At 40.7% G+C, this 11,448-nt stretch overlaps 1 protein-coding gene across 1 annotated transcript in view; it reads right to left on the bottom strand.

The window, feature by feature from the left end:
- The window catches only part of LOC306893308 (secretory phospholipase A2 receptor-like), a gene marked incomplete at its 5' end in the record, with an annotated part of 17,135 nt that extends 7,048 nt beyond the window's left edge, over window positions 1-10,087 (bottom strand). The window contains 5 exons of the mRNA XM_079455076.1: window positions 1,853-2,194; window positions 2,401-2,757; window positions 2,834-2,872; window positions 4,954-5,012; window positions 9,810-10,087. Coding sequence (XP_079311202.1) covers window positions 1,853-2,194; window positions 2,401-2,757; window positions 2,834-2,872; window positions 4,954-5,012; window positions 9,810-10,087 — 1,075 coding nt within the window. The remainder of the gene's footprint in view (window positions 1-1,852; window positions 2,195-2,400; window positions 2,758-2,833; window positions 2,873-4,953; window positions 5,013-9,809) is intronic.
- Between the last annotated feature and the right edge of the window lie 1,361 nt (window positions 10,088-11,448).

Genomic DNA, 11,448 nt, shown 5'->3' with positions numbered 1-11,448 from the left:
AATGAGTTCAATCCACTCTGAGACAGAAAACTCAGAGTAGCGACTATCTCAGTAAATCAACTCAGAGTTCACATTTTAAATCAGTGTTGCTTTAACCTCCTTATTGAAACGGGTCCCTGGAGTCTCGTGTTTGATTATTTATCTATTATGGAAACTCTCGTAGCATTTGAGACGCGCGATCAATGTGATCTTCTGTCCGGTTTGTGATCACAAGTCTCAAATTCTGATAGCTACGGTCATATATCATAAAACATCAGACAACTATAGACAATACAAACTATACGCAAAGCCTTGTCATCACATCCATCAAATAAGTCAGTTACTTATTAAATTTACTATGCGAACTGCTATCCAATCATAGCAGTGGGCGTTTACCTTCAAGTCTTCTATGTAGCACGCCCTTACAAACCTTAGAAAATAGCCTATTACTTATTGATTTTGATGTTTACGAATGTAAAAACCATGCAGACTTCATAAGTAGACCTCACAATAATAAAAACGCCCAGTTCAGCACACCTTTAAAACTGGGTCACACATCACACCACATCCACTCAGGGCTGTCTGTCACGCATGAGGCAATGAAGCAGGATCCAAGAGGAACTAACGTTTTAAACAGGATCCAACAGTTGTGAACTAAATACATCCAACAGCCAATATAAGGTTCAGGTCACATTCCAGACACACAGGGGTGTGAAGAGTTCTGTTCATATCATGTCTTGATCCACTTTCCTTGATCCAGTTTAGCTGTAACCCTCATCAAACTCATCATGATTGTGGCGAGTCGGGCTGTTCCCAATCAGCGTCGCCATGGAGACAGAGGCAATCAACGCCTCCACCTGCCGATCGTCAGCACCTGCGACTAATCCCCAGCAGACATAAATGCTGGACAGAGCAGAGAGAGGGTGAGTTTCCACTCCACAAATTGGATGATATTGGCCCTGTCTCTCTCTACTTTCTTTTTAAAGAGTCTAGCACCTGACGATCGACAGCCCTACCAAAGACTAGAAGAAAACGCCACCCACATCACCAACACAGAGCACGACTGCGCACCTTCACGGAACCGGACTTCCCACCTGGCACCATTGTGGAGGAGCTTTTTCACCTGTTCACCTTTTTTGCAATAAACCACCCTCCGGGGCTGTTTTCAACCACAAAGTTAACTGTCTCGTGTCTTGCCTACTACAATGATCTTCAGGATTATTACACTAAATCCCTTTAACACCTGCAAATAATGTTGAAAAATGAATCCGCATTATTGTGATCAGTGTTTGCTTTGGTTAAGATCTTAATTACAGTTTTCTAAGGTTTTATCATTCTACAAATGAAAAGTTCTGTTCTATCCTGCCATTGAATTCTGACTTCCACAAGTACAGTGTAGCAATTCAAGTTCACATCACATTATTACATTTACAGGCAAACCTCTTCACAAACAGACCATCTGTCTCTTACATATATGTGCAATGTTAGAATAAAACATGAAGTGTTTATGGAGTGTTAACTGTTTCTCTGAAGGCTGTGAGGGTTCAGTCAGTGTGATGTGATCACCACCTCTGCTCACAGGAGCACTACACAAAAGCATAAGGAGAAAACAAGCACAGCTCTTTACTAAAAGATACGACAGTTAAGAAAACAAAGCATTATATTTGTCAAATAACTGACTGTCAGTTGAGTTTGTGACAAAACATTTTGCAGTGTTTACATAATGTTTTATATTCTTTACATATAGCACATTCTCCTGTGTCCCATTATCAGCAGCAGTGTTTGTTTCTGAATCATGAGCGATAACTTAAACTATAATTGAAACAATGAAGAAACTTTTGTCATCAAACACAATTTAACTTTTGTTACTCACCTTGATGACACACAAAGTGCTCAAGTTTACTGCAGCCCGCATCATTCCACTGACCCTGAACATGTGTGATCTCTGTACAGAAGACTGTAGGAGATGGTCCAGCATTAGGTTCACCAGACTGCCAGTATCTGAAGGAGGAGTCAGTGTTATCTGACCACTCCCACGAGTCTCTGAACAGACCAATCCAGACAGATGTCTCAGTATTATTAATGATGTTGTGTATCAGTTGATGGTCAGTCTGGTTCCTCACACTGGTCAGATCAGTATGATACTGTCTGCAGAAACTCTGAGCTTCACTCCACGTTTGATTAGAAAAATCAATGATGTGACTCCTACTGCTGTCTGTTGAAGAAAAGAAAGCAGAGAGATTGTTTGTCATCTTCTTTCAATGTTTTGTATTAATGTTCAGAGAATAAACTGATCTCGGTGTTTCTCATGTGTAGTTTGCTGTAGTTCACAGAAGAGTGAACGTGTCAAAGATCTTTATTTCTGTTTATTATTGTTTCTTATGATCATGTTTTGTGAAGTGAAGGTTTGTTGTCACTCACCATTGTAGCAGATGAACGGTGACGTCGTCACATTACAGTCCTGCTGACGCCACGTTCCATTTCTCATAAAAACACAATTATTTGTGTCAGTCGATGGTTCAGTTTCCCAGTTCAGATATTTCACAGGATCACCCAGAGACCACTTCCATTTATAAACACTTGTATTCTTCAGTCCAATCCAGACATTCACCTGACTGTTATTCACAGTCTTCATCAGCTCGTTCATGTCATTGATGTTGTTGACTGTGGCCAGATCTGTGTAGTTCTCTCTGCAGTATCTCTGAGCTTCAGTCCAGGTCTTTTTCATGTTTATATAGTGATAGCGGCGCTGAATGCATTCAGATATTGAACAGAGGGCTGAAAGAGAGAGTTTCAGTCTTTATTAAAACACACAGAATATATTCACAAACATAAACCAGAAACACAAACTCACCGATGACAAGAAGACTGAAATATAGAGTCTGAGCCATTTCTGAAAAACACAGAACTCAAATGTTATTTTCATTTGTCTGTTTATCACTTTCCACCTTTTCCATTTATAAAGCTCCACTCTCTGCTGAAAACAATCCCGGGTCATGTGTTTCAAATAGAAAATATTTAACATGCATGTAGGGGAGCTAGCTGCTCTCTGTTGCTTTTTCTTTAGTTTTCTTTGATCTTTATTATTGCTGATCTTAACTGCTCCTAGCTCGGGATGCATGTGCTCAACCATCTATTAGTGCAATCCTATTGGTGTATGAACATCTACTGAGATAAAATTGTCTTCTTGTAATCAGGTGACCAACTAATTGATCTCTCTGAGCTTGAATGTTTTTTTTTGTTTTGTCATTGAAATGTATTGATGTCCATATATTCACTAATAAAGAGAGTCCGACTACGCCACCCTAGAGATTAACCCCAGGGAAAATACTTGAAAATACGACATGAAAATATCCTATTGCGATTTATTGTAAATGAACAATGAAGGTACAGGGGAAGCACATATTGGATTTGAACTATTTAGAAATAACTGATATTTAAGGAACAGCTGCGAAGTGTCACAATCAAAAGTGAATTACAATGATTATTCAAATGGAGGAACAAATGTCTCTAAAATAACACTTACAACTGCAAGAGTGTTTCATAACTTCAAAATAATTTGCTTTCCTTGGTGTCATGATAGAACAGCAACATGTCATACTGTAAAACACATTTCTCTCGTTTTAGTACAACTACGATTTAGTATGATTTAGAATATGTAAACAAAAGCATGCAGAAAAAGACTGAAACACAACAGCTCTTGCTCATCTAGAAGCAGCTGTCGTTGAGTTAAGCCTACCTTCTATAATGTATTATAAAGTAATTTAGCACAAACACAGATTGGTCTGATAAAAGTGTATTGAGTTTTTTAGGGCTTATGATAAAAAATTCACAAGTTTGAAACCTTTGCATTACACACACCTTATTGCGATCGTCTTCCTGTTTAAAATAAATTACGTATGTGTGTGGTTAATGCTGATTGGTCAACTCAGTTGGGAAGAAAGAGCACCTTTGACCAATGAGAAACCTTTTGACACACCCCCCACATTTAAACACACCCATTTCTCCAACCTGCAGAGACGTGAAGAATCAGTGTATGAATCTCAACATTGGTGACAAACAACAAATACTTCATGCTGCAATGCATGCTCGGTAACATCATGGTACAAACTCTTTATGATTCCCAGCATGCTTTGCAGCATGAAGTTTATTTTGTTGAGATTCATACACTGATTCTTCATTACTGTGTGATTCTAAACTCTGCAATAGTTTTCATTTGCGTCCTTTTTTCAGAAATCTTTCTCTGCATCAAAATCATACTACACTAAAATGTTCTTTAAAGATCAGAAAACAATCCAGATAGGATCAGTGAACTACAAGATGACAGCGATTTCCATAACATAACACCATTAGATTAGATTCTCATTTGCAACACCATAACAAATGTCCTTTTAAAGCTCACAGTTACAGAGTCAAGAGCCCAACTCAAGGAAACACTACATCTCTATATCACTGTAATGGTGCGTTTCAACAAAACAAATATTAAGTGTAAAAAGAGTGAAGAGTTTTCTATTTGAAAAACATGCTCATCTTGTTATGTTAGCTGTTAAAAAGTGTAATAAATAATCACGATAAAATCATTCACAAAACATTCGACAGCTCAACACACGAATGTCATGTAGACATTAAATGTATTAAATGAAATCAAAATGTGAACATGATATGAAAGTTTGTTGTTTATCATGTTTGGTAAATGTCACTGAAGTTACATCATATCCATCTCTTACTGTATCTCCTCAGTTTCTCTATATACACGGAAAATTCACTTGAACACATTTTGTAAAAGCTGAAAACCTTTTGCACTCAGAAAATATATTTAAAGGTGCTTTCATGTAAAAGCTCAACACAATAATCTGTAGCTGTAGAGCATTTCTTTCAGAGCAGCTTCATTAGAAGTTATTTCAGATGAATTCGCAATGTTTATTAAACAGAGTCGTATGAACAGAATGATATTAATATGAATGAGAATCTTACTTTTCATCTCTTGTGTGTTTCTCTGGTGAATCTGCTGCTGTTTGTCTCTCTGTGTGTTTCTATGTCTTTATATCACATCTGATCTTCAGCACCTCACATCATTTGTTTATTTCTCTGGAAAGGCTTCAGTGTTCTATTTGCATATGCGTCCGTCTCTATTAGCAAAATAACAGTGACACCCAGCAAACATTGAGTTCATGTTCAAATGGGATTTATTTAATAACAGTGTGTGAAGCATGGCCTTGTAAAGTAACGGTCCCAAACAAACAGGTTTAATTGTGTCAATGTAATAAATGATGTGAATTCTGTTTGTGTCCTGTCAGAGCCGACATCAGTCATGGGTGTCATGAGTCATGGAGACATAAGTAATGTCATCCCAGTGTTGTTGTTGTTCTTTACATTGATGTCTTTGTGCATTCAGTTCTGTTCTGTTCTGTTCCTCATTCAAATGAAGATTGTCTGAAGCTCTCGACTAACAAAAGTGACCTTTGATAAGGTTTTTCCAGGATATTCTCAGTGTTCCTGCTTCCAAACATGATTTGCATGAAACGTGCCCAGTGAACAAGAGGTCAATATCATAAGTCTTATAAGGTTATATGATATATCATGCGCTGAAACGGAACTTGACCGAACAATAACATAAAAACATCTCTCTAATATTGTGTGGATTCCCTGTGATACTGCCAGAAGAGTTCATGAACTTCACAACACATCAACATTAACACAGAATCTCTCAGATCTGTTGCTTCAGCACATCTCAAACTCTGTGTCAGATCTCCTGTTAATGTGATTATCAGGTTGTAAGATTTTTGGAATGCAAACATTATTTCCCTTTTTCCTTTAGAAGAATATGTTTTTGTTGTTTCAGCATAAAAAGTTTGAAACCGTTTTTGTTCCAACACACCTGCTTTGACGTTTCTGAACAGTGTTCCACAATCCTGATCCTCCAGAGGACACATTTATCTGGAGCAGGGGTGTCCACACTTGGTCCGGGGGTTACATTGTTTTAGAAACTTTTCTGAGGTGAACAAAATTGGTCTTTGATAAATATCTTATTGCTTGCAAGCAGGCTCAACTCAAAACACACAGCAAAACCCCTAGAGTTAAATTATTTCTGCTGGGAGTTTCTTTGAGTCCACGCTTTTAGAGAGTTAAAGTAACACTGAAACAGTGTTGAAGTTAATGAGATAATTAATGTGATAAATGAAGTGATGATTGATCATTAATGATGAACACCTGCTGATAACAAACACAATCACTGAAGAAAACCTGAACAATGAGAAGTCACACTGATAGTTTCTTATTATTCATGTTCATCCTCAGAATTATAAACTAGCAGTGTGTTCTGCAACACAGAGAAGCGGAAGAAAATATAAGAATTACACTTAATAGCCGTGCAGCGTAAGATACCATGGCGACGAACACCGAATAAAACCGAGCTACTCTCATGGTACCTAAAACCCAGGGTTGGCACAAACTAAACTGAAACATAGCTGGCTAGCCACCTAAACCAGCTTCATGGTACAGGCCCCAGGACAATGAAAAGTCACACTGATAGTGTTTACTTTAGTTGGGCTCTTTACCTGGATTTCTAGAGATTTACGTTGCTGGTCATATAATTAGAATATAATCAAAATGTTGATTTATTTCACTAATTCCATTCATAAAGTGAAACTTGTATATTATATTCATTCATTACACACAGACTGATATATTTCAAATGTTTATTTATTTTCATTTTAATGATTATAACTGACAACTTAGGAAAATCCCAAATTCAGTATCTCAGAAAATTTGAATATTACTTAAGACCAAAAAAAGAAAGGATTTTTAGAAATCTTGGCCAACTGAAAAGTATAAGCATGTACAGCACTCAATACTTAGTTGGGGCTCCTTTTGCCTGAATTACTGCAGTAATGCAGCCTGACATGGAGTCGATCAGTCTGTGGCACTGCTCGGGTGTTATGAGAGCCCAGGTTGCTCTGATAGTGGCCTTCAGCTCTTCTGCATTGTTGGTCTGGCATATTGCACCTTCTTCTTCACAATACCCCACAGATTTTCTATGGGGTTAAGGTCAGGAGAGTTTGCTGGCCAATTAAGAACAGGGATACCATGGTCCTTAAACCAGGTACTGGTTGCTTTGGCACTGTGTGCAGGTGCAAAGTCCTATTGGAAAATGAAATCTGCATCTCCATAAAGTTGGTCAGCAGCAGAAAGCATGAAGTGCTCTAAAACGTCCTGGTATACGGCTGCATTGACCTTGGACCTCAGAAAACACAGTGGACCGTCACCAGCAGATGACATGGCACCCCAAACCGTCACTGACTGTGGAAACTTTACACTGGACCTCAAGCAACATGGATTGTGAGCCTCTCCTCTCTTCCTCCATACTCTGAGACCCCAGTCCTTTTTGTCTTTAGCCCAGACGAGACGCTTCTGAGGCTGTCTTTTGTTCAAGAGTGGCTTGACAGCTGAAACCCATGTCTTGCAAACGTATGTGCATAGTGGTTCTTGAAGCACTGACTCCAGCTGCAGTCTACTCTTTGTGAATCTCCCCCCCATGTTTGAATGGGTTTTGTTTCACAATCCTCTCCAGGGTGCGTTTATCCCTATTGCTTGTACAGTTTTTTCTACCACATCTTTTCCTTCCCTTCGCCTCTCTATTAATGTGCTTGGACACGGAGCTCTGTGAACAGCCAGCCTCTTTTGCAATGACCTTTTGTGTCTTGCCCTCCTTGTGCAAGGTGTCAATGGTCGTCTTTTGGACAACTGTCAAGTCAACAGTCTTCCCCATGATTGTGTAGCCTACAGAACTAGACTGAGAGACCATTTAAAGGCCTTTGCAGGTGTTTTGAGTTCATTAGCTGATTAAAGTATGGCACCAGGTGTCTTCAATATTTAACCTTTTAATATTCTAAGTTTCTAAAATATTGAATTTGGGATTTTCCTTAGTTGTCAGGTATAATCATCAAAATTAAAAGAATAAACATTTGAAATATATCAGTCTGTGTGTAATGAATGAATATAATATACAAGTTTTACTTTTTGAATGGAATGGAACTTTTTGATGATATTTTCATTATATGACCAGCACCTGTATTGTGCTTTATGTGGGTCTTAATTACAGGGAAGCAAAGTGTTCCTAGAAGCAAAGTAAAAAAGCAAATGATGATATTACTAAATGTGAATAGCAGCAACATTATACTGAAGACGTTTTGATGATATTTAGTTTGTCTTTAAACCTGTGTAGCGGCAACAGATTATGGTTGAAGAGACAAAGATTCACAGATTATTAAAACACACGAGAGATCAATAATCTGTGAATGAATCTCAACAATGGTGTCACTCAACAACAATTAAAACTTTATGCAGCAATGCAATTTTTGATTAGATCTTAGTACAAAACTCCTCTATGGCTCCAGCATGCATTGCAGTTGATGATTGAGGTTTGTATGAAGAGTGTTGATGTCTACATGTATCTTTGTGATGATGTTAATTCTTTAGGCAAGTAACTGTTTCTCCAGACCGATTTAAGGGATCTTTCTCATACAGCAGCAGTATTTATGTGTTATATTAAGCATTTTACAGTTGACAGCGTTAAAACTAAAGCCTACACATTAAAAGTTCCACAATCCAACACATATATTTTCTTTATGTGACTTTAGCTTCAGTGTTGTTGACTTCGTGACACTTGTATATTAGTGAAAATCAAGATTTGCTATTGTAAGAGATATCACATGAACCATCCAAGGCTAAGACTGTTATGAACTGTTTAGGAGAACCCAAGTGCAGGCAGCAAAAACGGAGATGAAGGGGTTTACAAGACTTTAATATATAAAACAGAAAACAAAAGCCCACAATAGGGTAAAAGAACAAACAAGAACCGAAGAAGGACTTAACTGAAACAGACTAGAACTAACACTCACAAAGACTAACTAATACAAAACACTAAGACTAGACTTGACTTACTAAACTCTAGCAGGTTAGAGGTACAAGAACGGCATACAACTACATCCAAGGTAACACGTACAACGAACCAGCACAAGACAATAGACAAGAGGGCATTAAATAGGGAGACTAACAAAGGAGATAACAAGGGGCAGGTGTGGGTAATGAGACACAGGAGGAAAGCAATACTAGGAACGAGAGGGGCGGGGCCAATGACGAGACTGGAGAGAACACATATTATGTCCTGATTGACAATAATATGTTTCTCTCCACATAAAACACGTGGGTCTGTCATGATTCTGCCCCTAGACCAGAAAACCAAGACAAGATTAGGCAGAATCATGACAGAACCCCCCCCTTAATGAACGCCCCCTGGCGTTCACCAAGGGAGAACACTAACAAGACAAGACTGACTGGGAAACAGACAACAACCAACAAAACATGGTAAACAAAACTAAGGGCAGACAAGCAAGAACAATAAATGGGTTGGGATGGGACAATAAAAATAACAAACAAGGGAGGGGGGGTGGGGCAAAACAAGAGTTCATGGGAGGAAGTCCAAAGGGTGTGGGGAGCATGGGGGAACAGTTTTTGTCCCTGGCGCTCGGAAGCGCGGAGTCCCAGGGGACTTAGGGGACACCCTGGGGGGCGGCGCTCGAGAGCGCGAAGTCGCCAGCTGGAAGGCCGGCAGGGCAGGACTTGACGCCGGCTGGAAGGCCGGCAGGGCAGGACTTGACGCCGGCTGGAAGGCCGGCAGGGCAGGACTTGACGCCGGCTGGAAGGCCACTGGGACCACCAGACTTGACGGGACCACCGGACTTGACGGGACCACCGGGACCACCGGACTTGACGGGACCACGGGGACCACCGGACTTGACGCCTGGGCAGGATTGGACTGGGCACTGTACACGGGCTGCAGCGCCATCTGGGCTTGCTTCCGTGCCCTCATCCTTTGCCTCTTCCTTCTCAATCGGGCCACCCGTCCGGTGGTTGGCTGAAGGAAGGAGACGAAGGGCAGGTCTGGCTCCGGATTGGAGGCCTCCGAAGAGGACCCCCAGGATTCACGCCTTCCCCGTTTGCCACCCAGGCTGACTACGGGTGGGGAGGCTGAAGGTGGTGGAGCGGAGGGTGTGGGGACGCCCAGAACCCCGACCTGCAGGACACGACCCGAGGAGTCAGCGGACATCGTCCCCGAATCTCCCCTTCCCCACTCGCCGCGGATGCAGCCAGGCGGAACATGAACCGCGGAGCTCGAGCCGGGAGGAGCCGAGTCCCCGGGGCGGCTACAGTCAGGGCGCAATCCTCCGGGACGCTAGCCAATGGGGCGGGTACCCCGATTGGAACGCTGGCCTCGTCCCGGTTGATCACGAACCTGACCATATCGTCGAAGCATCCTCTTCTCCGATGGCGTGAGACGGTTGGTGAGGCAGCCATCAAAGATCACCTTTAATTCCGCATCACCGAACTCTGTATCCCTCGCCACTGAAGAAAAAGCCCTGGCGAACTCCCGCGTCCCATGATCCCCCTGACGGAACCCAAACAGCAAGTGGGCAAGGCGAGATCGCAGGAACGATGCTGAGCCGTCCATGCTGGCTGCCTACTGGGTTCAGTTCTGGCTGGTTCGTTCTGTTATGAATCACCGAGGAGAACCCAAGTGCAGGCAGACACGGATGATGAAGGGGTTAACAAGGACTTTAATATATACAGAGAACAGGAACAAAACAAAAACCCACAAGGGGGTGATAAAACAGGGTACACAATAAACTGAACTAACTAAAGACTGAACAAGAAATCAACTATGCAACACTAAAACTGAAACTGAAACTAACACAGACTAGAATATACTTGAAAGTATTTCTCACGACTAGGATCATTGACAAGGTAACATGTACAACGAACGAGCACAGGACAATGAACACGAGGGCATTAAATAGGGGAACAAACACAGGATGATTACTAAGGGGCAGGTGAAGGTAATGAAACACTAATGGGAAGGCTAACGAGACAAAAGGGCGGGAAACACTGACGAGACACGAGAAAGCACATGGCTTTCTCACACAAAACCTAAGGCTATGCCATGACTCCGCTGCAAGACCAAGAATAAACATGACATGATAGCGGAATCATGACAAAGACCATAACTAAAGGAAACACTGTTCACCATAATGATGAATTTAACACTGAACAATTTACTGTGTACCATGTTGAGTCCAGATCTACTGTTCATCAAACACAATTACATTGAGTCAGAAAGAGACACATGATGAACACACAATATGCAAATATAAAAACAGACACCTGAAATATGAAAAGAAGAATTTCTGAAGTAAAACACAAACATTGACCGAAAGGACCCAAAGAAGGAAATGAAATATGAAAATAAGTCTTTCCAGAGAAATAAACAAATGATGTGAGGTGCTGGAAGGTCAGATGTGATATAATGACATAGATGATTAGATTAGATTAGATTAGATTAGATTAGATTAGATTAGATTCAACTTTATTGTCATTACACATATACAGGTACAGTGTAACGAAATGTAGTTT

The sequence above is a fragment of the Barbatula barbatula genome (genome assembly GCF_947034865.1).
Source record: "Barbatula barbatula genome assembly, chromosome: 4".
NCBI lineage: Eukaryota > Metazoa > Chordata > Actinopteri > Cypriniformes > Nemacheilidae > Barbatula > Barbatula barbatula.
Note: the sequence above shows the minus strand (reverse complement) of the source record. Positions and strands in the feature narration are given on the sequence as shown.